General features: G+C 47.4%; 1 protein-coding gene across 4 annotated transcripts in view; it reads right to left on the reverse strand.

Moving 5' to 3' along the window:
• Window positions 1-21716, reverse strand: part of CHD2 (chromodomain helicase DNA binding protein 2) — a 1289637-nt gene that overhangs the window by 1010816 nt on the left and 257105 nt on the right. For all 4 annotated transcript variants that reach the window (XM_069625070.1, XM_069625072.1, XM_069625071.1 and 1 more), the window contains one exon: window positions 19917-20069. In XM_069625070.1, the coding sequence (XP_069481171.1) occupies window positions 19917-20069 (153 nt within the window). The remainder of the gene's footprint in view (window positions 1-19916; window positions 20070-21716) is intronic.

Below are 21716 nucleotides of genomic sequence, written 5' to 3' on the forward strand. Positions count from 1 at the left end.
GAAAAGGGCCCACATCCTTTTCCCCACACCAGCTGCATAATTTGTCGCAAAGGCAGTGGTACAAGGATTTTGTTGCTGGCCTTCTGGCCGAATGCAAGATCTCTATCGTCCGGAAGGTCCCAATCCTTGTATTCTCAACCTCTCAGAAACCATGCATGAAGGTGGAGTGTCTTGACCTCTGGATGAGGACCTAACTCTCCGCTAGGGAGAGAAGGTCCTTGTTAGGAACAATTCACATTCATGTGCTAATTCCCCTTCAACCGTAGAGACCCCCAGCTCTTTTCCTGGAGTTTAGAACGTTTTAATGTTCATCCTGGAGTGAGACCTTTTTCTCACACTCTTGTTTATTTTGATCTGATTTGGATTATGTGTTTCCTTTCTTTTTGGAGTCTGACACACTCCATAGGCATCTACTTTGTGTATGGTGACACACAGCACCTTCAGTGCAGTGTCACAGAGAAATCCTTTAGATTTTTATTAAGGTTTAAATACCTTTTCTTGGGTGAACTACAGTTCCCAAGGATAGTAAAGTGAAATTGACTTTACTTAACTTTTCTCTTTCTAGGTCCAATCTTATGTGGTGTGCTGCGGGGTTACTTAGTAGCCCCTTTTTCCTACTTACTAAATAATAATTTGGCATTTAAATTAAAACAAGTAAAACAATTTTATGTTATCCTCCCTACTTTAAATGACTAGTGGCAGTGGTTTAATTTTCCTACATTTGTGCTTTTCTACCGAAGGCTGAGTCCTCAGCTGCAGTACAAGACCCATGGGTGACCACTGGGTCAAAATTGCCCGGTCTTCTTTTTACGCCATTTCTTGTTTGTGAGGTCTCTTGTGTTTTACTCAGCGTGCCAAACCAGGTGTAACCCCTTTGTTCATTTTGTCTTTGGGGGGCTTCGGTACTGAAACCCGCCTCTGGCTCCACTGTGTCTGGCAGGGCAGGAAGGGTGGGAGGTGCCCGAAACTCCCCTGTCCTTAGTCTTCAGGACAACCTGTATGCACCCAGTCCAGATTGGCAGGCTGGCTGTCCTAGAAGGACATCCACCCTGCTGTGCGAGTGACAGCTACGCTGTGCATGAATGGGAGAAACCTGCATAAAAGGCGACCACTGGAAGAAACATCCAAAGAAGGAATTGACAAGAGAATCTCCAGAAGGGACTCCTTCCCTTGGGTTAGTGGGACAAACTAACCCAGAGATTAACTTTGCTGGAGGACCTTCCCTAACTGGCTGTACTTCCTTCCTGCTGCTGGAACCGAGTGCCAGGGGTCGAGAAATCCGCAGTTGAGTGCAACGACTGCAAGCCAGTCAAAAGCTCCAGGAGTGTCCGAGGAACCTCCCAAAGCAGGACAACCCAAGATCGAGTCACCTCACCAGAGTGCTGGACTCAAGGAGGGAAGGAAGCCCAATCGGTGTCCAAGATCTGCAGTGGTGCTGTTTACCAGTAGCAGAAACCGCAAAGTGCCGCTGAATTGAAAAGAGCCCGTAGCTGTTGCCGACCTCCCAACTTCTGTGCAGGAATCCTCCAGACATCCTCCCTCTTGTCCCCACGACTGAGGCACAGGAACACAGGATCTGCAACATTGCAACCAAGACAGAAGCCAGCTGGATCCTCTTCTTCTAACCTAAGGTACTGTTCTGACTAAGGGGTTCATGGTCGGTAGCTTGCTTTTCTCCATTGGGACTTGCAGTAGGTGAATTTCTAGAGTTAATCTTGGCTGCGACTTTCACAAGTATAAACAGCTTGTGGCCCAACAATGACTTTCTACACCAACTCTCTAACTTTGTGCAAGACTTTCTTTGCTATCTAAGAAGTGCCTCAGCTCCATAGACTTTGCTTCAAATTGACTTTGGCTGTCCTGGCTCCCTGCAGACTCTTCTAATCCATTGACTTTGATTCTTACTGTCCCTCATAGGTGACACATTGATTTGTAACTAATATTGCTGGCAAAGGTTTTTATCTAGACTTCAGTGGGAGATTTAAAAGTGCTCACATGCTCCAAGAACCTGTTAACCTTTCTCCTTCCCTTCATCTTTCCTCTTTGCCAACCTCAGAATTTTACAAAAGTGATATATAAATGCCAATACTGTCCTAGTTAGTGAAGTCCCGTCAGGGTGTAGGAAGTGTGTATGAAGCATCTCTAAAAGTGTCTACTTGCTTTGCCTTGATTCTGAGAAAGTATTGTGAAGTGTATTTTCATTGTTACACATTGCCCTTTTTAAAGAATGCTTATTTAAAACTGACCGTTAAAGAAAAAATTATTTTACTAGAAAACCATGAGTGTAAGTGTTATTTGGATACTTGTATTGCTGGATTTCGATGCTACAGCTCACATTTACCCCTATTGAGATAGGTCTGGCGGCTCAGTTACACTACCAACTTTTGTAGTACAGACCTATACCAATAGGTGGGTTACCTAATAACAAGAGCACCAGACTGGTGTAGTCTCCCACGGGGTTACTGGATCAATTCTTGCCCAACAATCCTCTCTTTGCGGAAGACACATTGGAGAGCAGATGACATGTCCAGAAGGTCCAGGTAACACGTCCTTCTAGCCCAATCCGGGGCTATTCGGATAATGGATTTCCCGAACTTTCTTAACCTCCTGATCACGTGAGGAATGACAGGGACTGGAGGAAACGCGTACCGGAGTGGAAACTGCCAGTCCACTACGAACGCATCCCCTAGAACTCCATTTGGGGGAAATTCCCTGGAGCAGAACAGTTCACACTTCTGTTGGCAACCAGTGTCAACCGGATCAACTTGAGGGGTTGCCCAAAGCATGAAGATCTCTTGAAGGACTTCCTGAGCTAGTTCCCACTCATGAGAGACTGTAATCTGCCTGCTCAGAGCATCCGCCGTTGTTTTATGTTCTCCAACTAGGTGAACTGCCAATAGGGAGATTCCTTCTTGAATTGCCCTGAACTAGAGCTGCATTGCCTCTCTGCACAGTGGTAGTGACCATACACCTCTCTTGTTGAGGAAGTACATGGCCACAGAGACCAAAAATATTCTTAAGCAGGCATATACTTTTGGATCCTCCAAGAAGAGTCAAACAATTCAATAGGCTAAGCCAAAGTCAACGGGCAAAAGTCTTGTATAGGATGAAGCACTTCTGGTAAGTAAATGGAAAAGACTTTGCACAAAGTTTTAGGAGTCTTTGATGAAAAGAATAATCAAATGTAGGGCCACAAGCTGATTAGGCTTGGGAGTTGTAGAGGTGGGAGTTTACAGTACCTTAGAAATGAAGAAAAAGATTCAGCTGATGACCTCTGTTCCTGTGCAACTCTGCAGATCTCGCAGTTCCTTGGCCTCAGTCGTGGGGACAAGAGGGAGGACGTCGGGGGACTCCTGCAATGCACTGGGACAGTCAAAACTCGCAACCGGCTAACTTCACTTTCAGAGGCTGCTCAGTGCTTCAGCTCCTCGCATCTACCGCAAATAGCAGCACCGCGGTTCCTGGCTGTAGAGATGGACTTCCCTTGCTTCTGGGGTCCCGTACTCTGTTGATGGGGCTCAGGCTCGGTCAGTCCTGCTTCCTGGTAGTCCGGAGGATCTTCCAAAAGCTCTACGCCAGCTTAAAAGCAATGCACACAATCTGGTGTTCCTCTCCCTGGCTATACGGTTTCCAGCAGCAACTTCCAGTTTCCAGCAGCAATGTGAAATAAATAAATAAACTCTGTGGAAATTCAACCAGCTCTGAGATGATTTCCAGGTGGTTTACTTTGGAGTTGATTGGTCCCCCAAACTCAAGGGGAGTAGTCGTCCTTCCAGGGGCTTCTCCGTCGATACAAACTTGGAATTTCGGCACTGCAGCAGGGCTTCTCTGGGCAAACCAACGGTCCAGGAGTTGCAGCAGGTGTCCTCTTTAAGCTCTTCTTCGGTTCCTTCTGTTACGCTCACCTGGCTCCCACAGAGGCGTCGATCTGAACTGGACAGCTGCGGTCTCCACCAATGTGACGTGTAGGGCCGAGATGACGGACTGGACTGGCCCACCTAGCTTCGTTTGCTTGGCCCGTAGGAATATTCTTCTGTAAATGGAGAAAGGGAATTAACCACCCGTGGGGTTGAGCGTAAATCCCCCCACCCCCGCTGTTCTCCACACAGATCACCTTTGATGTCCCCTCTTATAGTCTCACCTGGTGGTTTGAAAAGATGAGCTCTCCATCCTGCATTGAGCGCAGGGGCGCGTTGATAACTAGTTGCTTCACTGGCTCGAAGGAATTGGTGAGTTCCAGAACAATATTGACTCCGAAAAATATGTAGTTCGTAAGAGTTCACATGTCTGACTTTCACTCTTGTCCGATTCCTTGCAGTTTGCAGATTGACCCCAGCGAAGAGTTCCTCGTGGTAGCTGACGAAGATCAGGTGAGGATTTGGCTTATCCTACACAGTTCAATAAAATAAGGTCAGAATGTAACCTGTGGCTTGCTCCCTTATTCAGGTGTGGAGAAAATATGAAGTTCGGGGAATAATGTCTCCGACGGTAAAATTAGGTAAGTCTATTGCGATGAGAAGAGTTCCCCTTGTTTGTCCCTTCGTCTCACCTTGTTGTCCTTTTGTTCCCCTTAGGGGCCAGGGTAAAATGCTTCTTTCTTCCAGCTCGAAGGCGCGGTGGATCTGGAATTCTGGTAAGGATCAAAGGTTTTGCTCTTATTCTAACCTCTTCTCCTTCTGTTCCTCCCTTTTTCTAGGAGCTGCAGACTCGAGGCGGGCGTGGCAGAAGACTGGATGGAGGCTTGCAGACACGGTGTGCGTTACACTGCTGGATGCAGAATAACGCGAAGCGTGTGCTGCTCTTCGGGCGTGGTTTAAATAGCCTCCAAAGTAGTCCCAGGTAAGTATTCCTCCCCAGCCTCACCAGAGTAAAAAAATAGTCCCTAGGTAAAATAGTCCCTTCCAAGCCTCATTTGGCTTGGAGCTCTGCAGCATGGTCTGCATCAGGTAAGTTCTACTCTATGAGCCTGGCGCCTATGGCGCCAGGACGGACTCTCCATATGAGCCTGGCACCAGGACCGCACCCAAACAGCCCCTAGCAGGGGTTTTTGGGCTTGCTCAAAATAACTTGATGCCTGCTTCCGGGGTTGCTGGACCTGGTCTGGTTCCCCGGGGGTAGGCATCAAGACACCTTCGTCCAGTGGTCAACTGTCTTCCAAGCCAAAAGGCTTGCCTTTTATTCAGTTCTCTCCCATTAATTCCAGCATAGCTGTCACTCACCCAGCAGGGTGGCTCTCCTTGCTGGACAGTCAGTCAGCCAATCATACCAGAGTGCATTTGGGTCTCCTAGGAGACTAAGCACAGGGAGTTTCGGGCACCTACCGCATTTCCTGAACACCCCAAACACTAGGGCACCAGAGGCGGTCTTCAGTCCTGAAGCCCGCCAAAGGCGAATGAACAAAGGAACCAAACCTGGTTTGGCGCACAGAGCAAAACTCTAGAAGAACCTTTCCACAAAGAAATGGCGAAAAAAGAAGACCAGGACCGGTTTAAACAAAAGGGGCTCAGACGCCATTTTGAAAAACATGGCTCCTGCAATTTAATGCTACCGGTGTTCGCGGTCGGGAAAAATCGTGGTAGTTTGTTGTAAAATCACTGCCACCAGCCATTTCGAGAAGAAAGGGTAGCATTTGACTGCTACATGAGTATCTAGACACAGGGGATACTAAGTAACCCCTCCAGCACTCTATTGTAAGATCAGGTGTGCTGGGTCTAGGAATTTAAAGAGACTAGTAAAGTCAATTTCACTTTACTTTCTCTGGGAAACAGTAGTTTGCTGTGTGACGCATATGAAAAGATGATGCCTATGGAGTTGGTTAGACTCCAGAACCAAAAGGAAACAAGAGTAAAAACACATTTCAAAACACATGAGAGAGTGGGAAAAAGTGTCACACTCCCTCTAGGTAAAAAAAAAAACAAGTTCTTATAATCCAGCAAAGTTGATGGGGGTCTCCAAGGTGAAGGGAATTAGCACATTTTTGAGAATTCTCCCTAACACCCATCTTATGTGGAGTGATGGAGGGTTACTTAGTAGCCCCTTTTCCTAATTAATCATGTAAAAAAAGATGTGTTACCCTGACTACTTTTAATGGCTGGTGGCAGTGGTTTAATTTTCCTACCATTGTGCATTTCTACTTCAGGATGAATCCTCAACTGCGCTATAGCATCCATGGGTGACCATTGGGTCAAAATGGCCCTGGTCTTTTTTTGCCATTTGTTGTTAGTGAGGTCTTTCTTGGGTTTTACTCTGTGCGCCAAACCGGGTTTAACCCACTTGTTCGTTTTGCCTTTGGCGAGCTTCAGTGCTGAAACCCGCCTCTGGCTCCAGTGTGTCCGACAGTGCAGGAAGCAAGTCTCCTTTGTTACCTGAATTCTTTCGCCATTTTTTTGTGGAAAGGTCCTTCTTGAGATTTACAGGTTTGGTCCCTTTTGTTCGATTTGCCTTTGGCGGGATTCACGAATGAAGCCCGCCTCTGGCTCCAAGGTGTACCGGCGGGGGCAGGAAGCGAGGTAGGTGCCTGAAACTCTCTGTGCTTAGTCTCATAGGAGGCAGAAATGCACTCTTAGGCGATTGGCTGGCTGGATTCTGGGTAACTGACAGCTAGGCTGGAATGAATGGGAGAAATCTGCATAAAAGGCAAGGCTTTTTGACTTGGAAGGCAGAGTCGACCACTGGACGAAGGAATCCGAAGAAGAACTTGAAGAGGACGCCTGCTGCAACTCCTGGACCCTTGGTTTGCCCGGTGAAGCCCGGCTGCTATGCTGGAACACCAGATTGTGTGCACTGCTTTTAAGATGGCCAAGTGTCATGACAGGGTCTGGGTTATATAAAACCACAATCAGATACCAACCAAACTCACAATATTTGTAAAGGATACAGGGGGTCAGGTCAGACCTTAAAGGATACGTGATGAGGCTGCTGTATCTCGTGTTCCACCGTGAAGAATAGCAGAAACAGGACTAGTAGATCAATAAGAGACCTTCCAATTGATAAGGCACTCTGTCTAATATGTGAACAGACAGAGTGAGTGATCAATGGAAAGGGCCAAGTGCGAGAACAAGCACCAATCTGTAAAATAAAAAGACCTATAAGTATTTGGTTATGGATACAAACACACTATATGCCCCTGTAGATCCCACACTAACCTGTGGTGAAGGAACTGCAAGAATTTGTGTAGAACATAAATAATCCAATCCGGAAACGACTGGGAAAAGAAAAGGTTAGTAGGGAATCTAATCCTGAACGACACGCGGGTCACGCTAGAGCCAGGTTGGTGCACACCTGGTTAGCGTCCCAAAGTTCCGTGCACAATGTTATCCAATATCAGTGTTCATGAGGAAAGTAAATACTCCATTCTTCTGGGGAAGCAGTTCCAAAGCCCTTAAATACTTCTGTATCTTAACGTCCAACTGAAGAAATGAATATAAGACAAATGAAGATGATAATAAAATTAGTAGGTTCCAAAGGTTACCTTAAAGTCTTTCTGGCGTGTGGATTAAGACCTTCACGTCTCAATGGAAAAATAGGAACACTGCTCTGAATATGTTCCTTAATCAATGGCAGTTTAGAACACTGCTCACAGAACCAGCAGTTAGAAGACAATGCTGGATAGGAGAACGCTGATAACCACATTCCCGATTCCTGCCGCAGCTGATATTCACCGCCGTGGACTCCCGCGAGGAACAGGTAACCACGAGACAGGGGAAGGCTGGTTTCACGCATTCCCGGTTTTAGAGTTCATGCAGCAGCACAGGAAACTGCTGAGGAGAGAAGTCCCGCTTGGAAGAATGCAGTGGATGACGTCCCGCTGTAGGAATGCAGCGGTGACTGGTTCCAGCAATGACAAACAGCAGGGAGGCTAGGACAAGCTGGAAAAGGCTAAGAGTGCCGGAGATTAGCTATAGCAGGTACCAACAATCAGAAGCGCGGTGGCAATGCTATTAGATGATTATATACATACGGCAACGTCACGTAATCAAGTCACGTGATTCAACCGCCGAATGCCCCATCTCTGCTGCCGTTTACGAAGTGTATGAAACAGCTTCCATTGTGAATACAATGTTCTAGCTGTTCAGTGGGCATAACGCTCATTCCGTGGAGCTACACTTCCTCTATGAGGAGACGAAACAGAGGCATCAGGCATGACACCAAGAGCTTCAGGAAGATCCTCCGGACTCCCAGGAAGCTGAACTGACGGAGCCTGAGCCATCTCAGCAGAGTGCTGGACCCCAGATGCAAGGAAAGCCCATCTCGACAGCTAGGAACCACGGTGTTGCTATTTGTGGTACACGCAAGGAGCTGAAACACTGAAGTGTCACTTGTTTGAAGATTGCCGGTTGCGGTCAGTGACCGTCCCATTGCAGTGCAGGAGTCTCCGGACGTCCTCCTTGTCCCCACGACTGAGTCCCAGGAACACCAGGATTTACAGAGCTGTACAGGAACAGAAGCCATCTGCTGCACTTCGTCAACCTAAAGGTACTGTACAGTCTAAGAGGACTTACCTCTTGTTGTGTAACTGCACTTGTCTCTCAGTTGGTGAGACTTGTTTTGGTTGCTCTGTAGAGTTGCAGCCTCTTTAGCAGCTTGTGGCCCTGCTTTGAATTCTTCTTTTCTACAAAGACTTCTGAAACATTTTACAAGACTTTTACTTACCTGCAAGAAAGGCTTCAGTTCACCGAGACTTTTGCCCAATTGAGTTTGCCCTAGCCTAGCTCCCTGAATGACTTCTTCCCTCTGACAATGTGTTTTTGTCCTCCTTCCAGGAAGGGGTTAACTAACTTTGCATTTGGGCGTTACCAAAAGTACTTAACTGCTTCAGAAAATGTGTGAGATATCTTGTTCTGTTCTAATAATGTTTTCTTTGACAAACTCTTAAGTTTGATTCTAAATGCAAACAGTGGTATATTAATGTCCACAGTGTCTTAGTTTCTAAAGTCACCCGAAGTGTCTGTGTGCCATCCCAAAAGGGTACTTACTGATTTGGAAATATTAAGAGTGTGTATTTTGGAGTGTATTTGTGTGTTACTATTATATTGCCCCCCTCTGAAGAAGGCTTACTCTGACTGTTAAATAAAATAATAATTGTTTAATCAAGAAACCTTGTGTCTAAGAGTTTATTTGAATACTTGTCACTGTGAATCTCTGTGTAACTCTCCTACAGCTCACATTGACCCCTCTTGAGATATGCCTGGCTGCTCAACACGCTACCAACCTGTGTAGTACAGACGTATACTTTATACCAAAAGCTGGGTCCCTAATGCCAGGAGGTCAGGGTTGTTCTAGTGCACCCAAAGGGTACTGCATACAATCTTGCCTAACACACAGCGGTAGCGGTAATACTGCCAATCTAGTAATGAGGGCCATAGTGTCTCAATACAGATAGTCTTAGGGACTAATCAGTTTTCCTACAACATTGAGCAAACGGACAAGGGAAGTAAAGCAGAAAGCTTTACTTTAGTCTAAATGTCAGGGCAGGGTTCAGAATACGCAAAAGGAAAAGGGTGTCCCATAGAAGTCTATCGGAGAAATGCACAAAAAATAAAACCTTTCCCTCCTATTGGAACCACTGCTCCCTCTTTCTTCCCCCACTCTGGCCATCCCACTTCTCAATCTGAAGCCAGAAACCTTGGAGTCATCTTCGACACCTCTCTTTCCTTCCTCCCTCCCTTCCTTCCATTGAGGACATTGCCAAGAAGTCCGACTTTCAACTCTATCTTCTTAAAGGAATTCTCCCTTTGCTCCCTTTCCCCCAGAAGCTCAATGTCACCTGAGTTCTGGTTCTCTCTAGGCTTGACTACTGCAATAGCCTTCTCTTGAATGTATCATCTTCCTCTCTACGAGCCCTCCGGGTAATTCAGAATAGGGCAGCAAGATTTATCCTTAGCCTCAAGCCCAGGGACCGCATCTCTCCTGCCCTAAAAGCTCTCCACTGGGTCCCGGTTGCTGCAAGGATGAAGTTCAAATCCCTCTGCATCATCCATAAGGCTGTCTGCATCCTAGGACCATGCTACCTACAATTGCTCTTTCTAAATACTGTCCCCTCTAGACCTCTAGGTTCCTCTGGTACAAACTCTGTGTCAAGCATCGCTAAACAGAGGGCCGAAGGCCGTTCCATTTTCTCAGATGATTCCCTCTTGTCGAACAGCCTCCCCCTTCCTCGGTCTTCGTCTTGGGCCGGGACCGCCTCAAATTCCGGAAGCTCCTCAAGACTGCTTTATACCTCCTCCTTCCCTTCTTCACATCTCTGTTAATCTCAATCGTTGTGACTGGTGACCAGGGCCCTTATGTGCCCTTCTGGGCCTGGCATCCCACACCCAATCGCCTTCAGCCTGTCTATCCACTTCCCTTGGCACCCACTGTCCTTGCCTCAGTAGGCCTGCACTTACCCATGCAGTTTTAGAGTTGAAAGCTCACTAGCACTATCTACACCTGGCACTTTCATCTGCTGCTCACGCATGAGCACAGGCACACCAGCACTTAACCACCCCTTCACTCTTCCCCCCTCACTGCACTTGCACGTTCTGAACGCTCACAAGGCCTAGTAGCTTTGTCCTTACTCTCTTGTATATTAATTGTTTTCTATCCCATGTTCCATCTGGAAAGGTAGCCCATATTTACAGGGGTACCCCTTAAATATATTGGGGTACCCCTAATCACGCTCACACCAGATTAAAGTACATCCCTCTACGGAATTAAGGACAAGATTCATCTTGCAAGGATAACATAGCAAACTAAGACAGAAAGACTAGAAGGAATCATCAAGAGATCCATGACCTTTACTATTACCTTCCCCAACAGCCCTAAGGACAAAACAGAGAGGGAAAGTAAGCACTGCACCACGGGCCCCAATGCAATGGGTGGGAAACGGAATGTTTCATCATTACACACTCTCGACCAATACAAAGCAGGAAGAACAATGACCCACCACACAAAACTACAACTAAACAACAGTCCCAAGGATGTTCACCACACGGAAACCAAAGAACCAGTCAGGACAGAAGGATACGAACGTCTTAATACACAGGCTCACCAAGACAGATCCACTAGGACAAGACATCAACATGACCCCAACCCTTAAGCATTCAAAGCCTTAACCCGACCAGGGTCACACTAGATCACCTGAGAATAGATATCACCCACCCAGTCCCCACACCTGAAGATTAGGTTCAGACGCACCCACCAATCCAAACTATTCTCAATAGGATACAGTTAGTTCAGTGCAACACCACCAAAGCGAATCGGCCCACGAGGAACCAGCAACATCCCAACCCACAGGTATACAACTCTAGCGGAACCATAAGTACCTGAATCAGGATACAGACCCCACTAACCCAAACCTCAATCTTCTGCATACTTAAACCCACACAAAACCACACAACCATCTCTCTCCCAGCAATCCACACGCACTTTACCACACCACATAAACTTCACCCACAGCACTCGAGGCCTTCGCCCGATCCGATACTAGCACCGAAGCCCAGCACTCAGTGTATACCGAGCTGAAGCTGCCCACAGCACACCACTTCTAGCATCTCCTTCTCCCCTCTTCCCGACTAACCCTACCAGTGGAGAAACTTTGTTGAAAATGTTGGAGGGGACATGGCCTCTGAAGAAAAGGTGCCCCATTCAAATGAATGGGGCCAAAATAGTGTGCCATGAAAGTTGGGGGGGGGGGACACAAACACCCCCGCCCCCTCTAAAATTACACCCATGAACCCTACCCACCCATCCTGTTTACAGATCCGCCAGAGCGCCTGGGGACCAATTCCGTTGGTGACGGTGCGCTATACAAGTACCGCAAACATAACAATTGAATCTGTACAAAAATGAGGATGGTGGGGCAAAGGACTCTGACGTCCCCCCCCACCACACTCCCGACCAGCATTCTGTCCTTCCGTGGCCGGCTCCTCCAGACTGATGGCAAGCAGGCGTCTTTATATACTGTTCAACTTGGTTACTGGATATTGACATAGCTCATCCAAAACTGTTCTTGGCTCACAAGGGACTCTGCAATCTTCCTTCTTGCATGACCGGGTTCCCATTTAGAACCAACTACTTAGCATACCGCTGCAGGAATACATTGTAACTTCTGTTTATCATCATTTGCTATATTATAAACATTTATATATAAACACACCTTTCCCCCATACTCTCAAGACTTCACTCAATATTCTTATATTTTATCTCGTCCAGTAATTCTCCTAAAAACCCTGTTTACCCATACTGTTACATTGTGTATATGAGCCCCAGCCTACCTGGGTGTTTTGATGGACAGGGAACAGCTGCCGAGTTACCTCGTGTGCTCTGCCAGCCTTAGCGAACACTACGGCAGTGCATGTAGTCTATTTTTAACACAGGCTGCGTTCCTATTGGCACAGAACTGTACCGCGAGTTTTAAAACTACATAAAAATAACTTTTAGAAGCGTATTCAGCTAATAGTTATTTACCCCTTATATTTAAATACTATCTATCTTCATTTAGTGGCCACGCCTGTGTGTGATTACTTTTGCATGAAAGAAGCTTTCTCAGTGTTGTAGTGCTTAGAGAAGTCTTGCCTAATTGTTAAGCGCTTGGAGGGTACAGGGAGGCACTAGCCCCTCCCCAATAATCTCTGTTACCCTATGAGCACTTTGAAACGCAATTTACTTGTTGTATAAGCACCTAAGAAATGCACAATAAATAATTGCATTTCCTGACAGTTATACAATTAGATATTCAGTAAATGCACAGTGGAAATAAACACTGAACACTTAGGGGTTTCAGTTTTACAGTAAAAAGTCATGGGCCTCATCACAAGGTTGCCGGTCCGGAAACAACGGTGGCGGTAAACCCACCACCACCGTTGTTTCCGGACCGGCAAACTACGAGTTCAGCAGGCGGGTGGCCTTACTCTTGCCAGGTCTGACCTGGCGGCCATGGTCCCCATTCCCATGGAGTCCTATGGAACGCCATGGGAATGGGGAGTAACAGAATGCCGGCTCCAGAATTACCGGATCACCGGGGTTGTAATGCCCCAGTGATTCCGGCAAGTCTGGACCCGGTAAATCACTACGAGTCCGGCTGCAGCCTGCGGTTTTTCCAGCACGGTTACGGCCGGACTCGTAAGGAGGCCCATTAACATTAGTTGATAACTTGTGTTGAGTAAGTTATCGTTTGGAATTTAGATAAAAAAAATTTAGAGCAATTCATTGCATATATGAAGGAATAGAAGAAAACTTTTTTTTTGTTAGACCGCTAAATAAACGTGTTATGGAACTTTTGCAGATGCAAGGAAAAAGTGTATTCCTAGAAGGAGAACTAAGTTAAGCCATCAGAGAGGTCTCTGGGGGGTACTATATTGCTTTGTCGCCGCTCACACCAGCTTGACATTTTGTTTTAGTTTCTGCTGTGCCTTCTTTTCTTAAATGAACAGATTTGGCCTCCTGACCTTGGATAGTGCTGAAAGGTTTTCAAGTTGGCCATTCTACACACAAAAAGTTATCCATTATAAGACATGCATTACTTACCGTAATAGCATTTCTGATGATTGTATCTGCTTAGATTCACATGCTGTGCATATGGTCCGACATGCAGTGGTAACCACTAAGTATTGCATCTTGTCTTTCGGGAACCGAAAGGGGACGTCGGCATAGGCGTGTCTGTAACACTATCCCTATCGTGACGTGTGTAGTACCTAAAATCACACACGCACTGAGGTCCCTCCAATTGTATTTTTTCTGCCATGAGGGAGCCCAAGGCTATAGTGAGTGAGTACATAGAGAAAGTAGTAAGAAGTCTATGTTCCTTCCACCCCGAGCGGGGCGGTAGGGAGGGAGGGCGCATGTGAATCTAAGCAGATACAATGATCAGAAATGCTATTACGGTAAGTAATGCATGTCTTCTGATGCTTTTTAATCTGCTTAGAATCACATGCTGTGCATAGACTAGCGAGCAGTACCCGGAGTTGGAGGTGGGTTGTGAGAAGGAACAGTAGAGAAAAGATGTCTTGGTACTGCTTGTCCCACCTGAGAATCAGACCTAGAATGAGTGTCTAGGCAATAGTGTTTAGTAAATGTGTGTACAGAACTCCCGGTTGCCGCTTTGCAAATGGACTCAAGAGGAACATTTGTAATGAATGCTATGGATGCCCCAGTGCCTCGAGTAGAATGAGCTCTAGGCTTGAAGGGCAGCTCTCTTAGCAAGAGTGTAACATAGTGTGATGCATTTGACAATCCACCTTGAGATAGCAGATTTAGAGACAGGATCCCCTTCTCTACCAGCTGCCACTGAAACAAAGAATTGTTTAGTCTTTCTTACTGGTTTAGTTTTCTCCAGGTAAAACATGACTGCCCTGCGCACGACTAGTGTGTGAAGGCTTCTTTCAGCCATGTTAGTAGGGTTCTGGAAGAAAGTGGGTAGTTCGATTGACTGGTTCACATGGAACTTCGAGATACATTTAGGCACAAACCTGGGATGTGTGCGCAGAACTACCTTATCTTTGTGGACTGTAACAAAGGGGTCTAAAACAGAAAGAGCCTGTAGTTCGCTAACCCTTCTGATAGAAGTGATAGCCACTAGGAAGGCTGTTTTATAAATCAGGTCTTTTAGACTTGCTTTATGCATAGGTTCGAGGGAGCTCCCATGAGCCTGGTTAAAACCACATTCAGATCCCAACCAGGGGCTGGGTGAGAGATGGGAAGATAAATCCTTTAACTCCTTCCATAAAGGCTTTGATCACTGGTATCCTCCACCACGATACCTTTTGCTGTGATGTCGTGTAGGCTGATAAAGCAGCCAGAGGAACCTTTAGGGAATTAAAGACTAACCTAGAGTCCAACAGGTGGGTTAGATACAACACAATGTGTGAGGGTGAACAATTGATAGGATTGACACCCTTGGAATTGCACCAGATGACGAAACGTTTCCACTTGCTAGCATAGCAATAACGTGTATTGGGTTTCCTCTCTTCCCTGAGTGTGTCCATGCACCTCTGAGGGAGTTGCAAGTGTCCAAACTCTATGATCTCAGGAGCCAGGCTGATAAATTAAGGGTTTGGGGGCACTGGTGTAGGGTTTCCCCCCTGTCCTGAGACAATATGTTGTACGGGCAGGGCAGCTTGACTGGTGGGGAGAGGGACATTTCCATCAGCTGAGCGAACCAGGGTTGGCGGGCCCACATAGGGGCCACTAGTATCATGGTAACTGGTTCCTGGTGCATCTTGTGCACTATCTTGTTGAGAAGGGGAGTCGGGGGGGGGGGGGATGGGGGGGGGGGAAGCGTAGACAAATTTCCCTGACCAAGTTATCCAGAGACCGTTCCCCCTTGGACCGGTTCTGGGGGTACCTGGAGGCATTGGGCATTCCCCTGAGTAGCGAACAGGTCGATTTCTGGGAACCCCCATTCTGTGAAGACGCTGGATACAATGTCTTCGTGCAGTCGCCATTTGTATTCTTCTGGCAGAGGAAAATCTCTGCTGAGTACATCTGCTAGAAGATTGAGTTCCCCTGGAACATGTTGGGACAACAAAAACATCCTGTGTTTGAGAGCCCATATCCAAATGTTTTGGGACAGCTTGGATAGCCCTGGAGAGTCGGTGCCCCCCTGTTTGTTCAGGTAATACATTGCTGTAGTGCTGTCTGTTAAGATCAGCACCGTCTTCCCTTGCAGTTGTACCTGAAAGGCTTTCAATGCTTTGAACACTGCCAATAGCTCCAGTATGTTTATATGATTGGACGCTACTTGAGGGGACCACACTCTGTGTGCCGTCTGCTGAAGCAGGTGAGCCCCCAACCCCGTGAGGGATGCGTCTGTCGCGAGAGTGGCTTCCACTGCAGGGGTGGTGGAGGTTTTCAATCTAACACCACTGCAGAGAGAGGAGGAGGGCTGGCAAGACAACAACCAGATCTTCCCATTGTCCGCTGGCCTGACACCACTGGCTTTTGAGCCACTCTTGCATGGGAAGCATTCGCAGCCGTGTGTGGGGAACCAAGTATATACATGACGCCATCATCCCTAGCAACCGCATGGCTTTGCGTACCGTCACCTCTCGACTGGCTACATATGGAGGAATCTGAGAGATCATGTTCTGAACGCTCTTGCTGGAGGGAAAGACAAGACAGTCTTCCGTCCGAATTAGTGACCCCAGAAATTGTTTTACTTGGCTGGGGACTAGGCTGGACTTCTTTTCGTTGATTGAAAAGCCCAGGCTGAAGAGGAGATCTACTTTTTTGGGTGTTCGAAAAACAAGCGTCGAACGAGTCCCCCGTAATGAGCCAGTCGTCGAGGTAAGGATAAACTGGGACTGATAGTCTGTGCAGGTGTGCTGCTGCCACTGCCAGGACTTTGGTAAACACCCTTGGCGCCGAGGCGATGCCGAAGGGGAGTACTTTGAACTGGTAGTGTTTGTCCTGGATCATGAACCTTGGGTATTTTCTGTGCGCTGGCAATATTGAAATATGAAAGTATGCATCTTTCATATCCAATGTTGCCATGAAGCCCCCCGTTTCAGTAATGAGATCACTTCTGAAGTGTTACCATGCAAAACTTCAGGAGTTTTATGAACTTGTTCCCTGGGCGCAGATCTAGAACAGGAGGCATGCTGAGATCTTTTTTTGGGTACAAGGAAGTACACTGAATAAATACCCTTGTTTACCTGAAGAATAGGGACGGCTTCTATGGCGTCCTTTCCCAGCAGTGCTTCCACCTCTTGAATCATAATCTTTAGATGGTCCGGTGAAAGGCGCCGTGAGCGTGGCAGTCTGAACTGTGGAGGTCGGGAGAATTCCAGGCAATAACCATGGGCAACCGTCTTTAGGACCCACTGGTCAGAAGTTATCCCCTCCCATGCCTTGAGGAAAGACGTTAAACGCCCCCCGACCGGGGAGGCATGGGAGGGGACCTGGACTTGGTGGTCATTTCTGTCCCGAGGCCGTGGCTCCTCTGGGATTGGGGCCTCTGCCTCTACCCTTGCCGCGTTTCTGACCCCTTGAGGGATAGTAAGCGGGGCTTCCAGATGTTTGGCTATTGTTGAAGCTGCCCGTGCCATAGTTGTTTTGACCGGCACAAGCTTGTCCTCAAAAGGACCACCGAGAGTTATTACCCCTCTGGGAAGAGGGTTTTTGAGTAATTTGTTGCAGAGACTTTAGGGTCTCATGCTGCTTCTTGGCTGTCTCCTGCGCTTCATCAACTGCCTTCCCAAAGAGGTTAGACTCTTCGATGGGCATATTAATGAGGAAGGCCTGAGTTTCAGGTCTAAACCCCGATGTACGCAGTCATGCGTGTCTCTTCAGAAGAGTCCCTTGTGCAAGGGCTCTGCCAGATGTTTCTGCAGTATCCAGGATGTTTTTGACCACATTCTGGTTAACCAGTTTTCCTTCTGCAACAACGGCGAGAAGCTTGGTCCTGGCCGGCTCCAGAACCTCCTGAAGGCCTTCTTGGAGCAGGTTCCATTGTTCATAGGCATAGCTTGCTAATAGTGTAGTATTATTAGCAACACGAATGGTATATGCCGCTGCTAAAGTGACACGTTTGCCTAGGGCATACAATCTTTTAGACTCCTTGTCCGGAGGTGATTCTCCAGTGGCAAGGGGTACCCCTGCCCTCTTACGAGTAGTGGTCACCACCAGTGAGTCTGGGATTGCATGCCCCTTGATATATAGGGGGTCGGAAGGAGAAGGCCGAAACAATTTTTCGACTCTCGGGTTCACGGCCCTTGTCTGGGCAGGTGTGACTAAAGATGGAGCTATCCGCTTCTTAACAGAGTTAAGGAGGGGAATGGATTGACTTGCGGGAGGTTTTTCCTTAATAATGTCTTCCACAAAATCCTGCTCAGGCAAAGCCTCTTGAGTGGTAATTTTGAAGATTTTTTCAACATGGTGTTGAAAGCTACTTGGTCATCCACAGGGGAGGCCTGGCGAGCCGGAGAGGAAGGAAGAGAATCAACGCACAAAATATCAGAGTCCTGATCTTGAGGTGACCAAGGATCCTGTCCTCCTTGCTGGGTTTCCTCCCAGTTCTCCGTAGTCTCTTGTTGATCTTCTCCATAATTATCCAGAAAAGAAGATTCCTCTTCTTCAGTATAAATGTCCCTGTATGTGTCCATGTGGGCCATGTCTTCCTGTTGGGAAGCCTGAGGCTGCACATCTTGTATTTGAAGGTTAGGGTCTACCCAAGCCTTTTCCGGCAGAGGCTGGTCAGCAGAACTGATAATCTGCTCCAGCCGATCCATGCACCCCTCAAATTTTTCAGTAGTCCATTTAGAGGACATAAAAGGGCCTAGGTGGGGAGGAATACCGTTCTCTGCCCTTTGGCGTCAAGAGGAACTTTTCAGGGAGTCTGAGAGAGGCCCTTGACTATCCACGTAAGAGTCATCGGAATCACAGCGGATGACACTTAGCTAATTTCCAGGCTCCCCTCAGCCACCTCTTCTTCTCTCATCTCTGACTGTCTGTCTGTCCGCCATCCAGGAGTGGTGTGCTGCCAATGATCTCTGCCTCAACGCCAGCAAGACCGAGATTCTCCTCATCAGCACTCCTGCTCCCTCCTTCCCTGTCTCTCTCTCGCTGCCCACTTTTGGCCCTCTTCCTGCTCCCACCTGTGAGAGCAAAAACCTTGGGGTCATCTTCGACTCCACACTTTCCTTCTCTCATCACATCTCTGATGTCTCCAAGAAGTCACACTACCAGCTGCACCTCAGAAGTCACACTACCAGCTTCCTCTCCTTCCCCCAGAAGCTCACTGTCTCCAGAGCTCTGGTTCTCTCTAGGCTGGACTACTGCAACTGCCTCGTTCTAAATCTGACTGCCTCTACTCTCCGCCCTCTGCAACTCATCCAAAACAGGACTGCGAGACTTGTCCTTGGCCTGAAGCCCAGGGACCCCATCTCTCTAGGACTGACATCTCTGCACTGGCTCCCAGTGGCGGCGAGTATTAAGTTCAAAACCCTCTGCATTGTCCACAAGGCCTTCTGGGGCATGGGACCACAATACCTTCAACTCTCTCTCCCTAAATATCATCCTTCTCGAGCACTTCGCTCATCCGCACCCAAGTCCCTCAGTGTTAGTCGCTTCTCCAAGCAGCGAGTTGATGGTAGATCTCTTTCCTCTGCTGGGGCCTCCCTCTGGAACAGCCTCCCAGCCTCTTTGAAACTTGAGGAGAACCATCTCTGGTTCGGATAGCACCTCAAGACCTTACTCTTTGCTTCTGCTTTGTCTCACCCTCTCCCTTGCTGATCTCCTGGCCGAATCTGAAACTGCACTGGTTTACCTGGCTACCCTCTGATCTCAGGCCCAGGTCCCCTCTCTCCCCCGCCAGTTGCACACCTGCACTGCCCCCCTGGCAACTCTTGCACTCACGGACTGTTTCTGTATGCCTACAGCCCCTACTAGCACTTGACACCCGATGTCTGCACTTACTCTTGCCACCAGCTGGCTGCACTTCTTATCCTATTTATTCTATTTATTATCCTCATTAATTCACTGTTCATCCCATGTTCTGCACTGCCCCCCCACTTGCACTTTTCCCCTGCCCCCCTCCACCGCACTTGCGCGATCTCCATGTCACCTGGCCTAGTAGGATCACTGTCTCGGTCTTCCCTCTGTTTCGCCTCCCTTGCCTCGTTGCGCCTTGGAACACCTGTGTATAGGCGCGTTATAAATGCCATACCATATCAAGCTCTAGATGCTTATCTGCAGCACAGTGTCTCACATCTGCTTCGCATAACCACTTTTAGGACAGCCAACCGTGCTATCCTCCTGCAACCCCAATAACCACTACACCTCACACTTCCCTTACAAGACTCGGCGCCAAGTGTATATGTAAATCTAAGACACTGCACTATGGAAGGCAATATAGTATATCATCACCTACTTGAACTATTGTTAAAAGTGGAATGATGCACTGTCAGACCATCCACTACAGTGTAACTTTCTCACTTTACCTGACCGCTTTGCCGGTTTGTCTACGGGTTTGTCTTTTGGGTGTATCATCGTCGTCGTCGTCGTCGTCATCCTCCTCTTCTGATGAATCTTGCTGCTTCCTTTTTCCTCTCTGAATCTGTTGCTGCTTTTTAATAGTGGCCTTGGCGGCTGCTCTGTACAGTAAACAAAAACATGATATAGTGAGCATTAGCTCCATGCACGGCAGACTGAGCACAGTGTATGCTGCTTGGCTCATGGCTTATTTTCAATTCATGCTTCCTTACCTCAGCGAGAAAACATGCTAGCTTAATGCATTCCATTTTAAAACAGCATTTGTACACAACAAGGTTTCTCAATGAGTAATTTATTCTGACAAGCGCTAGTATGTAGCAGTAAATCAATTCCTTTTATACATGAAATGAGCATTGCTTTAAGTCTCTAAATGAAAGTGCCACATTCCCAGTATAGTTCCAACACAAAAACAGAGGATAAATGACCATCTTGAAAAATGTGTTTTTACAGACATACCCAACCTACAAATATAAACAAAAACTGAAGTTCTAGAAGTTGTCACTCGCACAGCTCTGCACAGTGCGTTACCTAGTTGGTATGGACCTTTGTATGCCACTTGTTTTTCACTGTAATCAGGTATCTTTTCATGTGTTAGGGAAGATTTTCTTTTTACAACTTCCCTCCATAGTTTCCTATGCAATCCAATTCTGATTCAGTTCTGACTTTTTGAAAGGAAGGAACAAGTTACTTACCTGTAACTATTTTTCTCCAGCATGGGTCTGGCATGGATTCCCATGCTCATGAATATTCCCCGTCGTAAGGCCAGGAATCCTCGGTTAAAGAAATAAATCAGTTTCCCTTTCACTTACAAACTGTATTTCTCCTCTAAACTAATCACTGAGCTCTGGGTAATACTACCCCCCAGCCAATGATTGCAGTCTCCCTAAGCCCCTCCTTAAGCAGCCATGTTCAGATTTGGTAAGCACGTAAAGTGACAGTATGAGCAAGAAGAGCCACAGAGAGGCGGTGGGAGGGTTTGCATGTGAATCCATGCCAGACCCATGCTGGAGAACAATAGTTACAGGTAAGTAACTTGTTCCTTCTCCAGCATGGATTCACATGCTCATGAATAAAGAATACATAGCAATAGAACATTACATAACCACAGGAGGTGGCAAGGCTCCACAGAAGCAATTACTTTAACCTCCGGAACAGGCTCACCTTCATGCAAACAGGTTGCGTAGCACTGCTTGTCTGATCCTGGACTCCTCTCTGGAATCCCTGTCGATGCAGTAGAATCTTGTGAAGGTGTGCATGGGCCTCCAGGTAGAAGCCCTGCTGATGTCCAGCAGGGGCACACCAGACAGGAATGCCGTTGTCGCAGGGATCGCTGTGGTGGAATGGACTCTGATGGCCGGGCAGCGGCCAGTTTGTCAACCGGTGACAGTGTGTTATACAGCCGAGAGCCACCCCGAGATGGAAGCCTTGGACAAGGGCTTATCATGGTTCACAGGACCAAAGTTCACGAATAGTTGAGACGTCTTCCGTAAAACTCTTTGTGCATGCCACATAGAACTTCAGAGCACGAGCCACTTCCAGTGAGTGCAAAGCCCTTTCAGCCTGCGACAAAGGCTTTGGAAAGTACACAGGCAACACCAAAGGCTCGTTGTGGTGGAATTCCAACTGAACCTTTGGCATGAAAGAGGGGTGCATGTGTAGCACCACCCTTGTGTCATGAAAAGTCAAGTAAGGCTGTTTGAAGGATGGGCCTGGATCTCATCTACCCTCCTGGCAGAGGTGATGGCCAT

The sequence above is a fragment of the Ambystoma mexicanum genome, chromosome 11 (assembly GCF_040938575.1).
Source record: "Ambystoma mexicanum isolate Mex_15411 chromosome 11, UKY_AmexF1_1, whole genome shotgun sequence".
Classification (NCBI taxonomy): Eukaryota; Metazoa; Chordata; class Amphibia; order Caudata; family Ambystomatidae; genus Ambystoma; species Ambystoma mexicanum.